The following is a 25,797-nucleotide window of genomic DNA, read 5'->3' on the forward strand; positions in this document are numbered from 1 at the left end:
ACTGCCTGTGTCAAAACTCCTTCCCAGTTGCCTTCCCTCACCCATGAACTGTGCTAAACTTTTGCTTTCTGTTTTTGTTTAGCAAACATAAACCCCATAGAGGCCAAGTTCCATGAAGTTGTATTTATTACTACTTCTTCCACAAACATTTATAAGTAGAAGTGAGTGTGCAACTGTGGACCATCTCTTAACTCAAAAGCCCCAAAGCCTTTTAGAGTACAGAAGTTTCAGAAAAGTACAGAAATTTCCTGAAAATCTCTTGAAAATTTGATTTTTCTAAGAAAATCAAAACAGAAGATAAGCCCTTTTCTGTCATATATTAGGTACTGAACAGTAAGAATCTCTATGAAATAACTAGAAAGTAAAGCATACCGTTAACACATATTACTGCAAATCACTCATCATGGACAAGAACTCTGGTGTCCTACATGCTGCCACAGACCAGAAACATTTCTCTGTTCTTCAATCTATGAGTCCATATGGGGTGATTTCTTCAGCTCAGGGTTGCCTCTCGTCTTTCCCTACAATTCTGCTGTATGATTGCATTTTTTTCTTTTAATTAAGTTACTAGGCAAATAATGTTCTGAAAAGGTGCCCTATATATACCTTCTTATTTTAATAAAAATTAATTACAGCATCCCAATGTAGCATTGCTTGTAATCCGTTCAAGCATTTTCATGGTTTCCCAGTGAAGGTGTTTTAGACTTTTTTCTTTTTACATTTAAAAAACATCTAGTGCATGTCTCAAAGACCAGCTGAATGCTGGTTTATTTGTTTAGCAAGGAAAGAGATTTTCCATATTGCTCTGCCTCTAAATTGTGGATCAGAAGTCCATCATCCAAGAAAACATGCTTCAGCCTTTCCACTGAGATGTTCAATGAATATACGAAGAAGCTGCAGTGGTGACAGTGTTCTGCAAAAGTAATACAAAGAACAAGAGCTAAATTAAATTTTAGCTGCCACCTTTTTGCTAATCTCTGCTGATCTGAATGGCTAATCTAGACAGATGGCACTGCAGGCAGGAACATTTAGCTTCCACACAATAAACACAATTTTCTACATAAATCTACTTAACAGGAAGTAAATCACTGAGGAATTTACTGTTTGTTCAACAGCACTCATTTTCCTTCTACTTTAATTAGGCAAGGAAATTAAATACCTTGCAACACAGACATTACTCTCCAAAAATAGTGTAAAAGAATGACTAGAACAGAGAAGAGCTTAACCCCTTGGGTAATGGACAGCCAATCCCAATTAAAAGTACAGAGTTGGTTAGCATCTCAAAAAGCAGGAATAGTTCCCACATTTGCTGGACTACATTGTTCTGGTGATATACATGTTATTCTAGCAATCATTTGTCCACCCCCATCTCTGCTGCTGTCAACACTGATGATGAGTGCCCAGCACTGTGCTGTACTGCTCAGCTAAAACAGAGAGTTGAGCTGCTGCTGTCCATCATCTGTTCCCTCTCCACCTACAAACTCAAAATTGAAGGAAAGAAAGAAACTCCCTGCCAGCATCCATTTTCAAATTTCAGAGGAATGAAAACTGAAAATATCCAAAGCAGTTATGATACTTCCTTCTGCCCCACCCTTTGCCTTCTATATCTTCTGACTTTAGGGGATTTTTTTCTGCCACAGCTGGGAGCTACTCAGTTCTCTATGGGACTCAGGAGAGGAGGAAGGGAATAAATAGACCATTTTGTAAAACCCTGTGTGAAGGGTACACCTGAACCCTTAACCATACCAGCAGTAGTTTGCTATAGGTTCCAAAGCTGAGCTGCAGCCAGGCCAAGAACTCCTCTAGTTTCAATCCATTCTCTGAAAACACACAAAGAAGTAGAGTGACACTATGAACATCAATACATATGAGCTTGGAACACCGACCATGCAAGTAACACATGAATAGCGTGTGACTATTCCAAGACTCATTTATCAAGGAACAAAGGAAGTTGTGGGTACAAGGAGTCTCATGCGCACTTTTCTATTGCATGTAATTTGACTGCAAGCCAACTGCTTTATCCCACATGAGCCTTCCTTGAGCTCTTCCTGCTAGGCAGCATGGCTGCATGGTGATGATCTCACCTTGAACTGAGACACCTCTCAAGTTTGCTCCTTGTGGCAGAGACCTTTTGCCTACGTCAGATTTGTGGTAAGTGACCAAGATCGCACATAACCCTCTAGTACAGTAACTGATTTGTGAATCATTGTTCAAATGACCGTACCATACAGGAAAAGTGAACCTTGCCATCCAACTTCATTAAGTTGCCCTTTCAGGACAACATATTAAACCACTTCTGGTAATGCCTCTGATAGCAGTATTAGGAATTTAATTATTAGTAATTTAACAACCTAAATCACCCATCTGCAACACCTTGATCCTCTTCTTCTACCCACAGGCTTTATGAGACGCACAGTACAGATACTGCTGTAAGACATAACTAAATTTGGAAAAAGTCTATTGCTTTAACCCAGGGGGCCATATCAGTTCCCGAGCTGAAAGGTCAGCACAGCAGCATTAGTTTAAGATGTATAAACAAGGCAGGGTTACTTATATAATTAGCTCTATCTCTTCTGACCTTCAAATATGAACTCAGGCTGTACAGTCATACCAAAAAACCCCTCCGTGACATAAACCATTAAATTACTGCCTTAACTGGAAGTTGTCTGTGATTCATATGCGCTGGGGAAGGGGGTAAGGTCTCCTTCTTTGCACTGGGGTACGTGGCATATGTTTCCCAGAAAACCGCATCATCTGTAAACCAGAAGGTCGCCTGCACACTCCTGAAGACCCTCAATGCATGAACTAGACTGAGTAGTCCACAAGTCCGTGGCCAGAGCACACATGCAAACCTCTGCCTTAGTGTTTCCATCTAAACAAGTATGGATATCTAACCTGGCATCCTATAAGTCTTGAAAGAGCTCCTACTCCTGGGTCCGATGCCATGAAAGCAAACTATTTTTCAGGAAACAGACTCTCTAGTCTTATCTTTTGATATTCTTGAACCAAAAAAGGACGTAAAGTGGAATACAACTTGGCTCTTTCCAGATCTGTGCACAGCTGTATACGGTACTGTAACATCTAGAGAGCAAATTTGACACAAGACAACCTATTCAGCCATGTATGCATTTTTATGATAAAACCATAGATACATGTGCGTGACCAGGATCCGGTTTAATGAGATGAGACAAGAATAAAGACGATAAGTTTCTATCTCCAATACTGTGCTACATATGTATTAGAATGATGAAAGTTTTCTTTTCATACTGCAACTTCTGCAGAGGTTAGAGGAAACTATTTTATTATTCAGATAACATCTGACCCAGGTCAGGAGCTTCCTCATCTCCAAATGAAAAACATCTTCGGCTAATGTTGAAAGTTTCTGTGCAATCCCTGTACTTCTAAAAATAGGAGAAATGTAATAACTGCACCTCTTTACTAGAGCAATAAAAAGAATGATGCAGAAGATGGCAATTTTTTAGCCTGTCTAATGGAATGAAAAGAACTGCATTACCGGCATTAGTCCTACAATTAGGATCAAATTAATCAATGCTTAAGTTGCAAAAAGCAGACAATTCTTTTCAATAAGTAATAAAAATAAAATAAAGATGAAAAAAATTAGAAAGGGCTTAAACATAAAGTTCTGTGAAATCAGCACTAAGGCTAAAAGTAAAATGACAGTACTTTCTGATCAGAAAAAATTTAATAATAATTTCCCCTTATTTTCCTATTATTTAAAAAATAATAAAACCAACAGATGACAGATGTCTTCTGCCACCTGTCATATCAAATTAACTTTATGTTCTAAAATATACTTTAGCCATGAATAGTGAGCTGCTGTCATGCACAGCTCTTGAACAACCATGCTTGAGACATTCTGACAAAACTACTTCCTACATACATAAGCCATCTGAACACACTTGCACCAGTTCAGACTGTGTTGCTGGAACTAAAATCGACAGTATTATAAAAACTGGAAACATCTGCCTAGAAAACATCGCCAAATCCTGTGAAATCAGACTCTTCCTCAGCAGTATTTTCCCAGTCAGCATCAAACATTTTTAGGCTGAAGCCATCTTCCAAATCACAGCAAATACAACCTTTTAGGCACGTATTAGCTCACAGAGAACTGTAAATATGGAACTAGGCTCCAACCCGTAAGAGTATTTTAAAAATGCCAAATACCTTTTAAATTAGAACATCCTCATATTTTCTGATAGCTCCTCTTTTCCATACGAGTTCACCTTTACCTTTGCATTTGTTTCACTGAAGACCTGTATTGTTTTGCTCACACCTTAAGACAGATAAATAAATACCCCAACAAGCAAATATGTAAGGCCTGGGAATGAAGTTTATCAACTAGCAACTAATAAAATATACAGAGAAAGGTTATTTTGTTAAATATTGTTACATACTGTAGAGAGGGAAAAGAGGGCTTTGTAGAGAAGACACTCCTCACTAGCCTATTTGTCTTGGTTGTAATCTCTTACATGGATATAAATGAGAGTCACTACTAAAATCTGTCATGAAGGTGCTGTAACAAATAAGGCTGATGATTCCATAATGTGATATTTCACTCTGTTAAAGTCTTACTCTACTTGTACCAAGCTCTGGCTGTTTCTCACGTTTAGGCATTTTCTGGAACACTCACAGAAAAGAAAAATAAAAAAAAGGAGAAAACAAAAAACACTACATAAAGAACCACAGTCAATTTTTATTTTCTGAATACTGTTTGGTTTTCTATGTCTTCAAAAATGTAGCTGTAGCAGGTTTGCATGTCTATCACTTCAGCTCCCTTAAAAGGTATCTTCTAAAGAGGAAATTCTCTACTAATTCATAGGCCCTACTGGAAAGCAAAAATTCTTATTAACTGAGAAATCCATAAAATTTGCTAAAAAAAAAAGATGTGTGGATCTCCTGCACATAATAGGCTAAAGACTGGCTAACTCCAGGAGTAAGGCAAATGAAATTAAAAGAAATATCCAAGGGATTAATTTGATGAATAATAAATCAAAAGGATAGTACATTATCACCATCACTAATGTTAGAGCATATTACCAATGATTAGGCATAATATGGTGCTATATTAGTCAAAATTATTGTGGGTTGAGAGCTAAAACCCAGTAATTCTTACCATTAGGCTAAAAAACAATAATTTGAATTTAAAAATTACATCTTTCAAGCTTCCTTTTCTTTCAGCCTCCTGAATACTGAACCATTAAGTGCTGTAGCTATTTCCCCAAGCAACTGAATTACTGACAACTAGTATGCACTCTTCTTATCATAAAACTCTGCAGAACCTCTTCTGTGATTTAGTTCCACTTCTAGTGCCAAGAGTCCTCGTAGTCTCACGAGAAGATTATGACTCATCTCTGTTTGTGGAATGAGTAACCCAGAACAGAGTGGGAAATCCCAAACTCCAAAAATGGATTAGCAGATCAGATTAGTAAATTCAGGCAGGCACTGGTCTCTAGATTGGATTTAAAATACACATACTAGAATGCAAAAATGAAGCCAGAAAGAGATTTCTTTACAAGCCCCAGCAATTCTGACAATACTAACAAATTCCATGCTGTTATTCTGAAATCCTCAATAAACATGTACATCAATCTAAGTTTCCACACTGCTGCAGTACAAAAATCACAAATTCACTCATGCAATTTATCAGCTTTAAAAGAGGGTGGTAAAAATCCCACTGGACTAGCTGCAGGCACCCTTAAATTTCTCCCAGTGTTTAAATACACTGGCTGTTTCCCGTGATCCCAAAACAAGAAGGATGTTCTGAGCATACACTACAACATAAGGGAACCTGGGAAGGAGAACTGTGCACAGATCTACAACGAACCATTTCTCTCCTCACACTCAAGCAGGAAAAGGACAGGGAGACAATTCCCTCCATTGCTCCATTTGTAGGAGACGTGGTAGATCCACAACATCAGAGTTCAAAAATTTAATGCTTCTTAAAGTCAAAAATCCTTCCTTATTTGGCAGTTTCAGCAGAGAGACAGGGCTCCGGAATTGAGCTCCTACAGCGTGAGTCCCTGACAAACTTAATTTGTCTGTTTAGTATGAAATGTATAAATGATACAGTAACAGTTACTGAAACAGCTGTGAATGAATCATCAGCTACAGTAAACACCATTTAGGAAGCCCTGATCAAAACATCTTGGTAATGCTGCAAGATTTGGAACTGTCAACACAGAAATAGCCTTGCACAATCTGCTGCTCTCTGGATCCTTTAAAATCATCCAGAGAAGGAAGAAAGGTGGAGTAACACAGATAAAGTGGCAGGGAAAGCAGTTCCTTTCCTTTGCCTTCATTTTTTCCTCTTAGGCAACTCTTTTGTAGCGTGGGGATTGGAGAGTGATAACCTCTCCTCAAGCTACTCATGTGCACTCTGGCTTCTCAAAAACACCCTGCCACCCCACTGCATACTTGACAGCAAAACCAGGCACTTCCTCCAGTTTTTTGAAGAGCAGCCTACAGTTTCCTATGAAAACAAGAGGCAAGGTAACATGTGCAAATCAATTTTGGGCATGACTCAGAAGCCAAATAAAGCACGAACCTTTCTCTACTGACTGCATTTTATTGGTCATGGCAGCACAAAAAACGAGCAGGAGCCTTGTCATGCTGCTTCCACCGGAGCTAAAATGTAGCTTCCAGGACTAATTTTGTTCTGAAGAGTTTCCTTCTGATATTTTGTATATAGATTGCCACTGCTTTTTGTCACATAGATCTAGCTATTCTTTGCTTAAATGAATACTTGGTAAATTACAGAATGCATGATGAAATATCTAAATATAAACAAATAGATAACATAGCTCAGTTGTCACTGGCATTACTCTCTTTGCTTAAGGTTGTGAATTTTGTGACTGCACACTTAATTAATCTGTAAAACTTTTTCAAATTCTCACATTAATACATAATGGTATCTTGTTTTGTATGTCCTTAACCCACTTACATGTCCACAGACTCTGTGGAAGGGAAAAGCACAAAGAGCAATTGCACCGGGCAAAACACCCCAAACAAGAACAAAAGTCTATCTAAACTTTAGAAAAGTTTCATAATAAATTTTACTTCTTTTCAGTTCTTCACACTTAGAAGTTTGAAACTTTTCATCTCTCTGAGCCCACCTGCACATGTATCCTTTTCTAACATATTTGACCTGCAAACAGAGGTTTACGTAAGTATTTTTAACTGTATTCAACTCTAGTTGCCCATTTCTAATCTGCTGCTATACCTACAGCTGTACTAAGAGTCAGAAGCATTAAAAAATACTGTCAAATGATGTCTTCCTGTCTGCCAACTTTTAATACTGCAGATCTCTCTATATAGTGCTTAAAATTAATTTTCTATTTTGCCATGAGAATGTTCAAGTTTTTTTAAAGGATGTGTAGTGGGTACACACAGGAAAACACTGCACTGCATTTTATTCATGCCCAAGATAATTTCTTGAGGATACTGTGTTTATTCAGCCAAGCAAGGATATGAAAATGCAGAAGTTTAATTGCAAGACCTATAGTGGAATAGCTGCTGATTACCTAGAGAATAATGCATTTCGCTCAGAAGTATGTTCAAAAAAATGCAAGTCTGCCTAAAACAATTTACAAGAATTTCTGGTAAGAAGGCTACTTTTTACATGAACTCACAAGAAAACAAGCAAGACTTGAATTTTCATTCTGACTTTAGCAGTCATATCTTCTTTGCTATCAAGTTGGTTAATCTTTCTTGTTGTTTTTTTGTAGAACACATTCATTTGCTTGGAGAATGCATTCTGTTGCAAAACCTCTGACAACACCCACACTGGCATACAAAACTGCAACAAACTGCTCTTATCCTGTGTCCCCACTATTAACCTTAGAATCCCTGCCTTTTTTTTTTTTTTTTTTCCCCTAGGCTAGCTGCATTATTTTCCCAGAGCACTGTTTGCTTTTCTCTCCACAGAAAAACACACACATGGCATGTCCTACAGACAGAACTCTTCTCAGAAATAGTGCTCTAACTTGCATTACCCTCCAAATTAGGAAAATGCCTAGGTCAAGTGCCCTGTGTTCAAAACACTATCAGGTATCTGTTTGTCACCTGACCATCAAAGCCCTGGCTGCCTTAACATTCCTCAAACTGGGGAAACTAGATAGAAATATAGCTGTTCTCGTAGCAGATCACTGTGGACTTCTAACACTGAAAATGTCAAGTAAGCTATGCTCCAAACTCTGCTCCAGCTACTTCTTTTCTTCTTTTTGTATCCTGATAAGCAACACAGCAGGATTGGACAGGACAACCCCTCATTGCAAAAGGCCAGATTTGGTGCCTTTACTCCAGATCTAGAAGCTATTTCAGGGGTACTGTCCCAGGACATTATCATTCACACGCACTTTGAACGCCACTGAGGGCATAAAGTGGAGTTACAAAGAGAGACGAGAGAGGGATCCGTACCTCAAAATAAAAGAGACTCTTCTAATGTCAAGGTGTGAAACATTTCTCTATGCGAAACAAGAACATGTAAGGCTCAACAAAAGCTCTGTTGTGTTCCAGTTCCACCAATCAGCACTCTACTAGGTCAGAGAAAATTAACACTAGACTAAAACAGCTTTACACTTTCTTAACGTATCCATGCATATATAATTAATAGAAAAGCATCTTATGCAAACACCATCATTTTATTCACATACATAATTTAGGTAGCGCTAACCAAAAAGCCTACAGACATAAAACCCCTACATATACACACACAACAAAGTTTCTGGACTTCTACTCCCTTTATCTTTCTCTAATCCTAGAAAACACCGTCCTACTATTTCTGTGTAGAAAATTAAATCTAACAGCCCCAATGGTGTTCTTCCTTTTCTTAATATGTGTTGCACTTCTCTGATCAACAGAAAGAAGAACATAATTTTGACTGAGAGCAGAAATGACAAGGAAGAAATAACAATGAAAGCAGCTGAACTACCCCACATTTATTGAGGGCTTGGAACTATGGAACAAAACCATAACAAAACATAGTTGCTGTGAATAAACTGACCAACTGAGTAGATATTAGAAAAAAAAAAATCAAATCAGTGGTTTACAATGAAAATAACAACCAGGTCAAATAAAAACCAATACCCAAGAGTTAATTTTCATAACTTTGTAATGAACTGGGGATTTGATTCTTTATCTATCAAGTTTCCTGGGACAGAATCACCTACTTGCTCAGTCCAAAGGACATACGCTCATGTCATGGGCAAGTTGTAACACTGTCACTTGCCAAAATTATAAAGAACTGGGTATATGCTCATAAATTCATCTCTTGAGAATAAAAGTATCAGAAATTTTGTTGGGAGGAACACAAAGTACACAATATGATCAGGTTATCCATCTAAAATTTATGTATGTAACTTCTGTGAAGCAGAACTGCTTGATATCATAGAAATTAGTAAGTATTAGATTTCTGCACTGATTTCTCCTCCTCCTGTGGATCTCTGCTTAGCTCAGAGAACAGTATCATGCTTACCTTCTGTTCAACACTGTCCTCTACTTTGCAAATTATGTTAGGACTCTCCCAGAAACAGTCCTTTGCTTCCATTTCATTCTTTTACTTACTCCAACCCTTTTCGCATGAAAAGGTTAGCAAAAGAAGTTTTTTCTGAAGAAGGACCGAAGAACTTTTCTGAAGGACATCTTCTCCTTTTCAAAGGCTTAGTGGCATCCATTGAACCTATGATGGTTCAGAGGCCTAATACTCCATTTACTGAGTAGTCTCAAAGCCTGATCGAGTCTGCAAGAGCCAGAGCGCAAAGCACAGTGCAAGACTAAGCCAAGACAGAGGCTGGTTTAAAGATGCCTGACACATTTACTTTTCTTTTTTTTTGCTACCTTCCTGTGCATAAAGTAATACTAAAAAGACAAAAGAAAAGAACTGACAAAACATAAAATTAGTATCTTCATGAGTCAGTCTGAAGAAAAATACTAGCTTTTTAACATAACTGGGTTCTCAACAAAATATCATGTGACCCAGAATTATACCTATTAACAGCTTCTCCCAGAACCTAAAGTTTTTCCAGGAATAACATTTAGGCCTCTTCCATCTCAGACTAACCAAACTCTTAGCAATAACATCTAATCATCATGTACAGACTGAACACGGGAAAGAGGATTCACCATCACAACAGAGACACAGAACTTTTTGTTCCTGCAAACACTACTCAAAAGCTCACATCACTATTTGTGTATTGTTGGTATTGGGTTTTTTTGGGTAGAATAAGTTTCATACTTATGATTTAAAAAAAGCCACAACCAAATGTTAATTGAAAAAACGATAATGAAATTGCACCTCACCCCTAATCAGCAGCACATCCAAAAAAAGTGATTATAATTAGAAATAAATGAAAATCACAAATGAAATCTGACTTTTTGTTGGGTTAGGTATGTTACATCCTGACGGCTCTGCCATGTTCCAGAGATTAGCTGAGCTGGGAGAAAGCCAGATCTAGACTCAAAAGCCAAGAAGGCTGAGATTCTGTAGGCCCACTTCTTATAAATATATAGCTTCACAGGCACTGCTCTGACATTCATTCCTCTCAGTAGCTACAGACAACTAAAATGTGGAATAACGCGTAAAGTTTATGGTTCAAATAATTTGTCCCCATCCTTCTTCTTTATCCAGACATGGAATGCGATCTTAATGCATCAGGGGCAATGATTTTGTTGGGATTTCTGAAATTAGATCTTTATCTGTTTTTGCAGATTATTCAATGTGATGGGAACAGAAGGTGTCTAATCTGTCTAATATGTGTTTTTACCAAATAAACTTCAAGCTTTCATCTTGAAAAAAATTAGTATACTCTGAGTCTGCAATGCTTAAAACATGTGGGAGCTGGTATAATAATTAGTATACTATTCAACAATTAAACACTGATGTGCAGAATGACAAATACTGGCAGATTTTTGTAATTAATGTGAGATAATTCTAGTTATTCATAATATCATATATTAATGTATAAGTTTTGTTGCACTTTCATGTAATGCACACACAGTTTCATGTGTCCAAGCTCTAGGAAAGACTACCATCTACTTTTACACAGAAGCTACACTGATAAATGAATATTACATCCAGAGCAACACTTGAAGGATAAAATCAAGAAAACTATTTAAAATTACAAACTGTTTTGCTAAAAACATAGAATTGTAAATGTTATGAGCCGAAGACCAGAATAACTGCTAAATCACATTATCGGCACCAATTTAGAGATAGGGATGTTCATATACACTTCCTCTGAATGCAGAGATCAAAAATTGAAGACATCAGTAACCATGGCAGTATTTACCCTCCAAAACACTTAAAAGCAAATCTAAATGACATTCCTATCCTATATATTATTGTGTTATGAGCTTGGTGTAGTACCAATAGAATCAATAACACTTATAAGACCATTATAATAATTTGAGAACCAAACTAACACAAAAGCTTCCTCGAATCAGAAAAATCTGTGAATTAATCTAGAGCTATTATCTAAACAAACTAGCAGTATTCAATTAACATTTCAATGTTACCTGAATTATAATGAACACAACAAAATTTCCCAACTATTAAGTATTAGAAATGGAAATTATCTGTAACTAGAGAAATCTAAAAGAAAGGTCAAATTACAATTCTGAATATCAAAAATTACTCATAAACTTAATGAGGCTATAACAAATCTATGTCTCACCAAATATCAGGGAAAATGCTTGAAACAAGTATCATGAAGCTAAGGTTTTTAGCAATTAAAATTCTTGTAATCAATTTATTAAATAAACAAACCAGCAGCATTGAAATACTCTGTGCAATTCCCTGTAAATCTCAGTCTCACAGAATGGTTTGTGTTGAAAGTGACGTCAAAGATCATTACTTTCAACGCACTTTCCACTAGACCAAGATGTTCAAAGCCCCATCCAGCCTGGCCTTGAACACCACAGGGATGGGGCATCCACAGCTTCTCTGGGCAGCCTGTTCCAGTGTCTCACCACCCTCACAGTAAGGCATTTCTGCCAAGTTAAAGGGATTTAATACAGAACCAAGAATATTCCTGCAATCTGTTAACATACAGCTACTTCTTAATACCATTTTTCACTAGCCTTTTAAGAATGAAAATAATGAATAGCAGCACTCAAATTTTGAAACCTGTATCTAATTCCAAGGCCTTTCACTCTTGCATACATAAATATAGTAATTTTTCACATATTATTAGGTTAAGTACAATGTTACCCAGCAAAACTCAAGATTTGCTATATGCAGTCACTAGTTCATTTTCATATACTCTGAGAGCTACTGAAAGATCTTCTGAAGCTCTCTTAAGGAGATTACAATAAAAATATAGAATACATGATTCTTTCCCTCCCCCCACAATACAAACAAGTTTATGTTTACTTTTCTCTAGGAAGCTGATTCTTTGTAAACTATCAACAATGAATTCTTTCACTTGGGCTGACTTAGATTTTCTGACATAGATGAAAAGTCTTAGTTGTGTCTCCAGTCATACAGTTCATTCAATGCAAGTATAAAATACCTTTGCTCTCACTGCCATAGATTTTTTCAATTCTTAAATTCTTCTTTTGTGTCCTTTATGATTTGAACCAAAACAATATAAAAGTTTCCAGTCTCATCCCATTAAAGAAGAGAAGAATTTCCATCTATATAGCAGAAAAACTTACTGGGAATAATGAATAATTGGGAAACTGCATCCTTTGTTGCTTTGTCCTATTGTCATCACCACTATCTGCAAACCCTCCACAGTCCTTTTGTAGAAGATTAAAGTTCACTTTTCACAAATTCAATATATATTTTTAAATTTTTTTTCTTTATAAAAAGACTGCCACATATGGTGTTCACTAGCCTTCCCCCAAACCCTCACGAACTTCTTACTCAACAGCAGAAAAGCCTTTTACGATCCACTTCATTTAATACAAGATTTTCAAAAATATATGAATCTTTTAAAATTACTGAAATTCTGCTAAATCCTTCTCATTTGCCTGGTATAATGTAATTTATGTTTGCTAGTTGCCATGTTACACACGTCTTGTGGACCAAATTTTGACCAAATGCTTATGGGAACAAGGTACCTTAGTTTGATGCTCACAGTCACAGTACCTCCAAACTAGAGACACTTTTGTGATCATTTTTAGCATCTCCATCTCTGCTTCGATCATCATAACTTATCCAACATGTATTTTCACTCACAGTGATCTTCAGTTGCTGGTGGAAAAAGTCAGATTAGAAATAATTGCCTGAGAACAAATTCTCAAATGGAAGCAAGTGAAAATCCTCATACGTTCCATTCCAAACCCCTTCACTTTTCCCCACTCTATTGTGGTAGATAGTTTTAACTACCATCTCTTATGAAGGTATGGTTTTTCATTTATGCCCCGAGGCTGTTCTTTCTACTCTGTGAAATGGATGTTTTGTTCAACAGTAGCTGACTTGCTCTGCGTTTCTCCAAGATTAAAGCCTCTGTTCATGCACTCCTACCATCTACTATTTTTGCTGGCATCTATGGTTTGCAGATATAGGGTGAACTGCCGTTAAAGCCTTACCCAGTTATTTACCACCTTTCTGGAGATTTTCAACTCCGATAAGTCTTTTAACTACTCCTCCTAGTTTAGTTCTGCTTGAACAATGTGCTGGATTTTTCTCCTGGAACTGCATTATTTGTTCTTCAGTAACGAATCACAGTCAAAGGGTCTGACAGAAGCCTGTTTCACCAAGTGCTCAAGCTCTAAGCACACACATCATATTTAATGAGCCACAACACAATGCAGTCCCAATGTACTGTCCATTCAAACTTGCTTTTTTTGTCATTTTATTTACTAAAAAACTTGTAAGAAACATAATCTTTCTCTCTGCATTACATGGGTGCATTTAATATGCACAAAAGAAAATAAATTAAAAATAAAACCCCCATCCTTTAATTAGTAATCTAGAAAAAATGATGTGAGCAATGTTCACCTATGAGCTCAAATCATGACTGCTTTCAAAATTCTGAAATTATGTATTTTGGCCTTTTCCAGAAGCAAGTTTTTTTTCTTGTTCTGTATGGGCATGATTATCTCAGACTTGCACCTAAGTCTGTTTTGTTTAACTGTTATGAAGAGAGGAAGAAAGAATTATATAAAAATCACTATTTTTTACAGTTAAAATTTCAGTGATTAGGTTGCCAGTGATGACAGATGTCTCTAGGACACACTGTCCAGAACTGACTGCAGGTCTATATACCAGTACTAGATTTTGTCACCTTTGAACCTCTTTTCCTTGCAACACAAGACTGTAACTAATTTGGAAGGCACCTTGGAGTTACATCAAGTCTCCATGGAAACTTCTGTTCAATCCTTTGACCCATTTATCTAAGACAGTACATGCTATCAACTGGCAGCATCTTTAAAAAATACACCTCCTTAAAAGAGAGTGATCCAATTAGGAATCATACTTATTATATCACTTCCGTGCCTGGTGCAGATGCTGATTTCTGTGTTTTCCTCAGCAGCCCAAAGGGAACTTGCTAGAGACTTCCACATGGCAGGAGCCTTCACTGCCTACCTCTGTTCTTGGGTTCTCAGGAAGAGGTATTTGTTAATCGCAGATGAACTCAACTGGAATTCAGAAGGCCACAGCTGATCAGCTGCAGGTCTTAAGCAGTTCTCTCATATTTCGAGGATGACTCCCAGGTCACCTCCCAAGACCACACAGGAGCAGCAAAATAACCTGGAATACCAGGAGCAAGTAAAATCAGGCCAACGTGGCTCAGAAGACTGGCATCATCAGAGAGCGCTAAGATCCAGTTATGTGCCTCATACTCACAGTAAGAGCTGTAGGGAACCTTTCACAACAACTGCCCGAGAACAACTCCCAAACCTCCAACACATTGTACACTGCTGCTGCCAGCCACGGGAACATTCTGGCACGTAGCTCATGGGGTTGAAGTCTGCCCAAGTTCATGAAAACAAACATCTGTATGTCAATCACTGCATGTTCCTTCGAGTCTGATAGAGCGTGGGAACTTGGAAACCATTTTTAAGTCCTCATCAAACGTAAGAAACAGAAATGATTACTAATAGACACCTTATAGACCTGGCAGTGAAATACAGAATCATTTATTGTAAAACAATATATGGGGGCAGGAAGAAGCAGCGGCAAAATAAAGACTGTGCTTTCTATGCAGGATCCTCAGACAGAATTATAAATTAAGACCTCGCAGGGCTGTGTTAAACAGAACTAACACTATGCAGGGCAGAAATGGATTTTCTTAAGTAGTTTCCATATAATGGGCTTGGCAGCTTCAAGAAATGCCTTTCCCTAATGGTCATTCTATTGATGTAGAGCCCAAAGACAATTTTTCTAATTAAGCAATAAATTACAGCTGTAGCAAAGTCTGGTAAGTCACTACTAGATCTGTGCAGAGCTCTGAAACTTCAGATTGCTAAGGACTGCAAGTCTCTTACCTAAGTTTACTCATTAATTCTTCTTTTTCCACCTAGTTCTTCTTCGGGCTCTGAGATCAAAAAGCTCCCTTCAGACCTCACAATGTCACTCAAAATGTAGGTGGTTTTGGCTCACAGTTATTTACCACAATAACAGCTCCTTTCCTCTCCTAACTTTCCTTCATTTTCCCCCATGAAAAACCTTTATTACCATTTTGATCCGTGGTGGTCTTTTTTTAAATTCTGTTTTTTTCCTTTCTGAGGGGTTGGAGAACAGTGCTGTTGATACGCTGTCTTTATGCTCAACAACTTGTAAGATATGACAGATGTTTGATTCCTTCCAGATCACTGGGAGGCAGCCAAAGGGCATACTCGAGATAGTCTCGCTGACAGCATATGCTATATAAAGATAAACTCACTTTTTGACAGCTATACATATACCTTCAAATTGCTTCAGCTGACAGAGGCAAGACCCAAAACTTGCTTCTAGACTTTCGACTGGAATGCCTCATCAATCCTTTCTTCTGTAGCAAACCTGGAGCTAGAAGATCATTTTAGATAATTTCACTTTTTCCTTTGCATTGTTAAAGGCTTCTGAGGTATCAATCAATGAAGAAGAAATAAATATGCAATGTCAGCACCTAATAATACAGTTATTGCAACAGTCAGTGCAGGAGAGTTGATAGAAAAGTGCAAGGGGCAATTGTTTAAATAGAAAACTGTGGGGTATTCTTTCTCTTGGAAAATTTCTTCCTTAAACTTATGCAACTGGTTTGTAAGTTGGGTAGTGGACTCAGGCCCTCATGCTGAAAACAACACTACATAACAACTAAAAGCTCTCAACATTCACAAAATCTCTAGCCTCTTCAATCCTTCTTATGCTTCTATCTCCATCAGTTTCTTAACAAGGTGAATAGAAAATTTACAGCTTATACACAACAGTATTTCATGCCCAATTTGTTTGTTCACTTACTATAAGAGAAGTTAAGCAGCTAACTTGTTTTAAAAACAGTCATTATGCTACATATCTTTACCATATACCTTCTAATACCTCCTCAAGCTAGTGCAGAGTCTTGACCTACTTCAACTTATTGATTTCCAGACTTCTTTATAGATGCAGCAACCAGATTTGACATAGGCATGTCATTGATTTCTACAACAACATAACATGGTCACTTATTTTCTCTCACTTCTACACTGGCATTTTTCATTAACATAAACAGCTTAGCCAAATGTTTTTCAAATGTTCAAACAAACTCAGAGCTTAATAATACAGTTAATGGTGTGATTCTTTTCAGCCTATATACTACTTCTGAAAAATTGGACACTCCACATTGTACCTTCCCAAATGGTCCCTTACCTAAGTATCTTTGATTACATTGCCCTGTCGACAGTCAGCAGGACCTGTGGAAATCCATATTTTGGCTTTTACTATTCTAAATACATTTAAGAACAGACGTATCATCACATAATCCTTTTACACTTTCCATACTTCTAATTTACAAGCATTTTGTCTGAAATTCCATTAGTATTCAAGTTTCCCTTAAAAACTGTAAAAGCTTTTAGAAATGGTGAATTCCAAATAACTGACTTGCCCTGTGTCACTGCTACAGTAACAGAATATCAAGAGATGAGACAAAATACCAGACAATTCTTTGCAAAAACCATTCCCGTTCATTCTAAATTACACTCAAATTTCAATAGGCATCTTATACAAATGTAAAGTTTCCAAATCTTCAGTTCCATTTATCATTCTTTTTGCAAGAAGGTTGCACTCAATTGCTAGTTATTGACAGGAGATTTTATCACAGTCAAGGTGAAAGTTTCTAGCCTGAATAAAAGTCTACACAGAAACTTGAAAAATGTCTTTAGTGTAATGACTAATTTTTTAAAAATGAAAAAATCTAGCCTTTTTTCCTTAGAGTCAAAAATTTTCATCCTCAGTCTGCACCTTATCTCTTCACTAAAGCATAAATTGCCTAACCTCAAAAGGCAGTAAGTTATTACAGGGAGCACGTCCCTGTGAGAACACGTGAAAAAGAGAGAAACTTTGTCACCCAGTAAAAAAAAAAAAAAAAAAAAAAAAAAACTCCCCAAACTAAATCTTAAACATAAGGCGGCACTGATAATGGGAAGTGTCTCCACAAGCAATTTCGGAAAAGAGAACACAATGAACAAATGTCTGATGGGATAGCATTTGCCAATCAGCTGGAAGAAGTTCACACATCTTAGCTGCAAGTCCTCCAATTCCAAGACGTTTAAGAATTTGATTTGTGAATATCCAGTCACTTAAATATCAAAGAATACAGTCACTCTTATTCATGTCAGCTAAGTAATTTCTGGTGTACCAAAGAACGCATGCAATCAACATTTCTGAACACTAAAAACCTGTGGCAAGAACAAAATCCCAGGCGGTTTCACCAAGGACTCACTGGTGGATTAGAACAAATTTCAGAAACCGGATTAATCCTTTCCTCTTTCACATACTCTACCAGCTATTTGAAAGTAATGAGCTATGGGTCAGTGCAATACTACAACAGCATTTAAAGTAATTAAACAAATATTAACAGCAATCAGATTAATTTAGGTTAAGATTCTTTAATATATATCCACTTCATCTTTCTACACGTGGTCCTTCCCAGCAGAAATTGGTAGCTCAGGAAGATATTGCAACCAGATGTAAAAACGTAACTGTTTCTTGCTGAGAAGCTCTGCCACATCATACAGTCTTTTATAGAAACACAAAGCTAAACATAAACGGAAGAAGAACACATCCATGTGCAGAAAATGCTGATTCCTGATGAGCTCCTAGAACTCCCTAGCAGATTATGAGAATCCTTGTTGAAGGGATTCGTCATGTCTAAAGATTTAATGTCATTTGGCAATAGTATCTTCAAAACCAAGTAAGATTCTCTGCACATAAAAGAGCTGAGACAAAAACTACCCTCAGTTTCCCCAATACATTGTTTTTGTAGATCTTTTTCTCTGTCATCAAGTTGAAGATGCTTCAAGAAATTCTGTATTCTGGTTCAACCACGCACAAAGTAAGAGATGAGAGGGGGGAGGTATACAGTGACAAATTACTTGTCAAACTACATCCCTGCCCATCCCTTGATTAGCTGAGATTTATAAAAATATAGCTTGACATTTCAGAGAGAAAAATTTCTTTTCCCCCTCCCCCACTATCTAAAACATAAGTTTTCCATAAAACAGGCTCTGAGAGAAAATTATGACCACCTGTAAGATTGTGCTTCTCTCTGCTACTGCAGGAACTGCTGACCACAGTGGACTCGGTAACTGTGGATCTAGATTTTGCAGGATGTATCTCAAAAGAGAAAGGACTGACGTAACTCTCTCTTCTGGAAAAAAACCCAAGCTGCTTCTGAAAAGCCATCAAGGGCATTATCTCAATCTATGCAATTCTAAAGGAACTTCACCAACTTGTACAGAATTAAATACCTATTATATTTTCAATAGCTGCCTGAGGGATGCCTGAAGCAGGAAGAAAGAAAATTACATTAAAGAGGAAATCCAGAGTTTTGGTAGTGGTAGAGGAAGAAGATTTTTCTATCAGTCTACTGTTCTGCTACAGTTTGTCAAAGGCCAGGCTACAGATCTCAGGTAGGTTAAAAAAAGTTCAGTTAACCTGCATTTTCTGCCTTATATTTCAGGCACCTAATTCTGAAATGCCAGAACGTCAGAAGATATTTTAAAAATAAAAATTAAATTGCACTGTCTCAACTATGTGATGGCAATATGAAATGACTATTTCAATTTTTATATATAAATAACATTTATGATACCCCTGGGAATCTGCTTTGAAGGCCAAAGCCAATGACCAGAAGTTATTTGCACTAATCAACCAATAAAACACTTGCTGAATTGTGTTCCTCTTAGAACCTGTGATGTGTACTACAGCCGTACACAGTAATCTTCCTATGACACATTCAGTAAAACAGTTCTTCGTAAAAGAAGGGAGAAATCAGCAACACCCAAGTGCTGGAACAAGCAATTACGTCCATGCCAAAGCACACATGCCTTAAGCTGGCTACCAGTGTGACATCCAATTTTAAATGGTTAGGTCACAAATTGAACATACTCCCCTCATTACTCGGTTACTGCTTAGAAATCTTCTCTAATCTATTTTTAAACTCTTCCTTTGTATGCTGGATAAGAACTTAATTTAAGTGATTTCTTATAATCTGGAGGTAGAACTTTAATGTAGGCTTCGAAAACCACAGCTGGCAGCAAGAACAACAAGCTAGTTGTCAAAGCAGCTTTCAGAGACAGAGCCTATGCAAAAGGCAAACATCTGAAAGAGGGTTCTGATATCCCAGAAAACTACTGTGGCTTAACAAGGCACTATCCATCACAGGTACTGTAACAGTTGACTGCAGATATGTTTAGAGCCTGGGGCTAATGAAAAGCATTCCTTACTGGCATTTGAGCCATCAGCTGGACCAACTGAGCCTCAAAAGGCTCATCATTTTCCCTGTTCAGATACGCTGAGACAAGGATTCCTGCCAACACTCCTGCTGAATGTCTCTTACTAGTTTTAAATTGACACACTCGATTCAAGCAATTCAACCTAAAGGCAATTGTGGAAAATATTCAAATACTTGGTTCTATAGAGGAATAAAATCAAAAGACTAACAATTCAGGATGTTATCACAAAATGTTAAGCGATACCCCTCTTTTATGCTACAGAAGAGGGAATTACTCCATCTGAACTATAATGAAACGCAGAATTGGAAATGAATGTCCATTTAAGTGGCTTTGTGCTACAATGCAAGAAAAATACAATTTGCTTAATAAACTGCTAGCACATGTGAAACTGTGTTTCATCATAATCCCCATTAAAGACTCTTTTAGGCACAGTTTCACCAATGTAGTACCTTTAACACAAATCATTCAAATACTGCAGTGTTCTCTCACCACAGAGAAGACATTTTCAAGGAGCACTTGAAATGCAGGATTTCTGACAGAAAAGGCAGAAACTACCACTCACAGAAGCACAAATTTATACAAGTTCTTAAAGGGTGTGATGTTTTAGCTTTTATTGACCCTGCATGTAATACTGGTACTAAAACATGAAGAAATCTTTTCCCTCCCCATTAATACAGTCGTGTCAACAGAAGCAGGCCACACGATGTGTGATCCTTCCCTTGTGCCCTTGTGCTTTACTTTGACATAGATCAGAAGATCAGCTCCTGGCATACCCAACCAGGCACTTTAGATCTGTCTTCTGTGTCTGTAACATTCCCCACATCAACACTATCAGTGTCCAGTTTCAGAAAAGAGGTCACCCCTTTAAAGAAGAACAGGGCACTTATGCCACAGAGATGACCCACTGTGTAAGTCATGCAGGTCCTGCAGCTCACTTTTGCCAACAGAGCCTTGAGTACCTTTCCACTAAGCCTGCTGGACATGGGGGCTGAAGGGCCTTTCCAGCAAAGCTGCATGAACGAAAAGCCCTGAGAACAGATCTGCTCACCAGGCACCAAAAAAGGTTGCATAGCAAAGCCCCGGGCTTGGAGGTAGAAATAGTAGATGAGGTATTGCCACTTAAACCTTTTGATGCTCTCCCTCTAACTATCTCTGGGAATTCTTACTCCCCTAAGGATTCTCCAGTACAAATAAGGCATTTCTTTTTTTTGGTCTTTATCCAGCAAATAAAAAACACTTTCCAGGATTTTGGACAAATCAAATGTATGTTTTAATGCATTCATTTTTCCTGAATCCTATTGCTCTTTAGGATAGAATTGTTCAATTACTGTGTATATTTGGGGGCTATTCTTACAGGAATGGTCAAAGACAGGTAACACTTTTAAAACAGTGAGAATTATGCCAAGTACAAAAGTACTATTGTAATAATGAGCAATTTCAATACTACAGCTGTAATGAGAAGTTCCAGGAACATGGTTAAACTAAATTCTGCTTGGCTCGGAGCCATGCAAATACTTCTTTTCCATATTCCCATCAATTACAGAAGTACAGTAAGTGTTTTTGTGCTTAAGTGCACTATTACAGGGGACACAAATAAGCCATTTTTCTTCCAGTGTTTGGAGCTAGCATTTCTATAATATCATATTACACATCTGGCAGACTTGAAGCATGCTCAGACTCTTACTTGTGCTGCATTAGGAAGCCACGCCATTTGAATCAACTGAAAATGGGTAGTGTAACTGCATGTCCTAACCAGACTACACGTCTACAGTAGTCATAGAGCTGTTTTTACTTTGTACCGTATAAGTGTTTACACTTGGGAAAGTAGCCACCATGAGCAGAGAACAATTATTGTTAAATGTTTGTATGCAAACAACAGCAGATATGTACCATGAAGGAAGCATTAAACAAAAAATTACACTTGCCATTTTAAATCCATGTTTTAGATTGACAAATCTATACTGAGACTTAATTAGGAAAATTAATAATCTTACTAATGAAGAAAAGCTAACCAGAGGTTAGGTAAAGTGCAAACACTTTACACACTTTTTAGGTGAAATAAATCATCCTCACAAACGCTGCCTTCCATCAGTGATAAAGTCTATCAAAATGTAAAAGTACAATAGAAGTGCAAGGTACTCTCTCACTGCGTATGAGCTGCAGTCTGTGTGTACCATGCATGCTTATATCTCCCCTTGCAGAAGCCCCAAACTATAGCACGAGTGTGTTAGGACAAAAACAATAAAACCAAAATTAAGCATTTTCTGAAGCTTCCAGTTCCATGTGGAGTGCACAACAAAGACACCTCAGAAGTGCAGGGAGATGAGTTTTTATTACACTAGTATAAAAAGTTAAATGTCCCATGGAATTAATCATTATCATTAAACAGAAAAACTATTAACAGAAACCACTTTTCCATGCTCAACTCTCTGATTTGTGTGACCATCTTAGAAAAGAAATCAAGGTATTTCACTGAGAGTTAGATATCACATTCATGTTCTGCATGTTCTTACCAATCCTTTACATGTAGAACATGTAAAGTATCTGGCCACACAAAGATAGCACCTATCCGAATAGGAATGTTGGGGAATACAGTTCCGTTCTCTTCAAGGCAAATTGGTAAACTCCGAGAAGACTGAAAGGTCTGACCTTACACACTGGACTGCTGCTGGCAGGAGATTTCTGACCCATGTAAGAATGACTGTGAAATAACTATGGCAGTTAGAAATTGTTAAATGTGAAATTACTAACATGTTGATCCAGGAAGACAGCATAGTTTTGTGGACAGCTTTATGCTGGACAGTAAAGAGGATCCCATTTTCTTCAGTTAAAATTGATCTCAACTGCAGTATTAAAAACTGTAGAATTATCATATCTGCACATATTACAGTTAGCACAATTAAAATAAGGTAAAGCTCTCAAATGTTACCATATTTCTTTTTGTACTGCAATTGTTAGGTTTTAATGGCAATAATTTGCATGGTAGAACTATGCACAGACCCTCATTTTACTGTTACTTTTCATGTGGAAAGGCAACTATTACCCCAAACCCCTCCTGCACACCCAGCTGAAGAAAGATTTACTCCATCTAACAAAGGGTTATAAAACTGAGCCTTCCTTCACAGTAGCACAGACAGCAAAGGCAAGACAACAACTCTTTTGAATGCTCAAGAGCAGCAATGCTAAGAGAGTTCATAGGCACTTAAAGTGACCTTTAAAGAAGTCTTTAAAGTCTCCTACTCTGGATAATTGGTCTAGACTACTTACAATATACCCATTTTTTGGGTGCTGAAAGCACTGATCTAGCTAGGCCACATGAGGTAGTTTTGACTCACTGTTTTCTTTTCTATTACATTCCTAAAATCCAAGCAGTGCAAAAACTCTGATTTCCATTATGACAGTACACAAAGAAAGTGGCTGTATCCTATTTTGACCCCTCTTTCTGAGACAGAATAGTATTTTCAGACAGAAGGACTGCAACACAGTGTTTACAAGAACTGATACGATGGGATCACAGTAGCATAACATCATAGCCCCCTGGTTGTAGATGACACATGAGAAAGCAAATGGACTTACTGACAATTCTTTGATTAATTTTCTTAGTTCCTTGTGTCCATGTTTCTCCGCGATACTTTCTGGATCATCTCCATGTTTATTGGTTATTTTGCAAGCCCACGTGGCCTCAGGACAACTGAGTAGAAACATTGCAAGGTTCTTTAATCCAAATCTGGCTGCACAGTGAAGGAGGGTAGGAAACTCTTCCAGATGGCTATCTGTATATGGAAACAAAGTCCTCATGAAGAACAGTTTTGCTCTAATAGAAAACCTTTCACAAAAGTCCTCTATTAGCACTATAGAATCATAGTTATCAAACTGCCAATACAGAACTAGCACCAAAGAACAATTTTCCCAATTAAAGTTTTACAATTCATATATCAATAGAAGAGCAGTTAGCGTAACTGAGAAATCTCTTTTTTTGCTGACAGAGAGATTTGAAAGTGCTTTAGTTTTATTGAGAAAGAAGATTTCTTGCAAGGGGAAAAAAAAATTTATAGCTAAGACATGCTTTTGCTTAGGTGGAGTATTTTTAAGACATTTGAATGGGACATTTTTATAGGTTTATGGTGCTATCTTTTGATATTAAAATCCATTTCTGAAAATTCACTCGCAAAAAAAAAAGAGGCTTGCAAAAATTTGCCTAAACCTATAATGAAAAATCAGAGAACTTAAAGATGAATGTATTGGATAAGTTTTTAGGATTTATCTGATATAACATGGCATCAGTTTCCACCACAGACTATTTTTACACTGGAGGACTGGGACAGTCAATGTATTGTTTCAGCAGTCCTGTATTTTAACTCTATGAGTGACCACAAGTTACATACAAAAACAAACAAACAAAGGAAAGGGTTCAAACATAAACAGTACTTCTCTATGCCTTCATACTCTACTTCCTAATCACTTGGGGTTTGTTGTTTACCAATTTGTCTGTGTATTAGCATGCAGTGTATCTCTTCTCCAAGCATGCATCCAGCCTGCCCCATGCACCATCAGTTCCATGCACAGAGGGTTTTTATTATCGATTGCAAGAAGGAGTGCTTCCTCTAGTTTGTTTTGAACCTGGCTTCTGCTACATTCTGTTGAGTGCCCCTAATTCATCTTACTCTCCCACCTCTGTCTGCCCTCTCTGCAATTCTAGCGATTTACTCATTCCCAGAATTTCTTCTTGAAGGGCTCCAGTCTTAGGCCTTACAGAGAACAAACTCCATCACCCATACCGCTCTCTCCAGAACCTTTTCCAGCTTTAATGTAACCATTTTAAGATGACAGGAGAAGAGCTGCACATGATACTCAACTTGCGGGTGAGCCATGTAATTTATGCATTGCCGTAATTATGCCCTGTTTTGTTCTCTATTCCCTTTCTAATAATTCCTAGTATTTCATTAGCTTTTTGATCTGCTGCCTAGCAACAAGTCGATGTTATCATGGAGCTGTGCAGTCTTATTCCTCAGTACTAATAGCCTGCTCAAACCTTCTCATTTTGTATGACAACACAGGCCTGCTTTTTCTACTTGCATTGCTTCGTTTTTACCTACAATGAATATCATCTCACGTTTTACTGCATAATTACTAAATCTCTCACTCCTGTGTCCCCCCCGTTTCCCCATTAGCCCTCCTCCTTGTTGCCCTGAATACCTTCTATCATCAGAAAAAAAAAAGATTTTCCCAATTGTCTGCCTCCTGGTTTTGATCAGTTGTTCATCCATGCCCAAACAATTACTGACTTAATCAGGTTTGCTGACTCTTACAAAAAAATACAAGAAATCTATAAAGCCAGACTTCACATTACAGAAAATTTATTTTATTAAAACTTCTATTAATTAGTCTGGTAGAGATAACACATTAACCTGCTTCTAGTTCTCAATGTCCCCTGAGAAAATGAGTTTTAGCATCATAGTCACACCTTCCAGTACTACAAAACTGAAAAATTCCACACTACTATTAGAAACTCAGATATTTTATTTTAACATTTCCTCAGAGCTCTTAATGAATGACAGTCCTAGTAATTTTTTTGTGTACAACCTTACCATTTTTGCTACAGCTTCATGATTCCTTCAACTCCAGTCTCTTTCCATGTGTCTCCAAATCAGGACTACAGCTTGGAAATCTACAGAGTTTCTTCTAGCATTCTTGAGTTTTCTTTTATATCCTAGTCATTGGTTGTCCTACAGGCTAGCCAGCACATTATCAGCCCTTAGTGTGCTGGAAGAAAGTCTAAGTAGTAATGTCTCCTTTTGGAATTCTCTTAGCTGCCAGTCTTTAACAAAAACTTTTTCATTTTTATATTCTTCTGCATATTAAACTTCGGCTCAGCAGTGGTGAATTTGTGTACCTTCCCTCCTCATCCCTTTGTTGCTC

General features: G+C 37.5%; 1 protein-coding gene across 1 annotated transcript in view; it reads right to left on the reverse strand.

Moving 5' to 3' along the window:
* BANK1 (B cell scaffold protein with ankyrin repeats 1) overlaps window positions 1–25,797 on the reverse strand; it is a gene marked incomplete at its 3' end in the record, with an annotated part of 115,697 nt that overhangs the window by 37,631 nt on the left and 52,269 nt on the right. Inside the window, exon 7 of the mRNA XM_027894453.1 lies at window positions 23,455–23,651. Coding sequence (XP_027750254.1) covers window positions 23,455–23,651 — 197 coding nt within the window. The remainder of the gene's footprint in view (window positions 1–23,454; window positions 23,652–25,797) is intronic.

Source organism: Empidonax traillii, unplaced genomic scaffold, assembly GCF_003031625.1.
Source record: "Empidonax traillii isolate 1590-97213 ecotype Southwest subspecies unplaced genomic scaffold, ASM303162v1 scaffold427:size767076, whole genome shotgun sequence".
Lineage (NCBI taxonomy): Eukaryota > Metazoa > Chordata > Aves > Passeriformes > Tyrannidae > Empidonax > Empidonax traillii.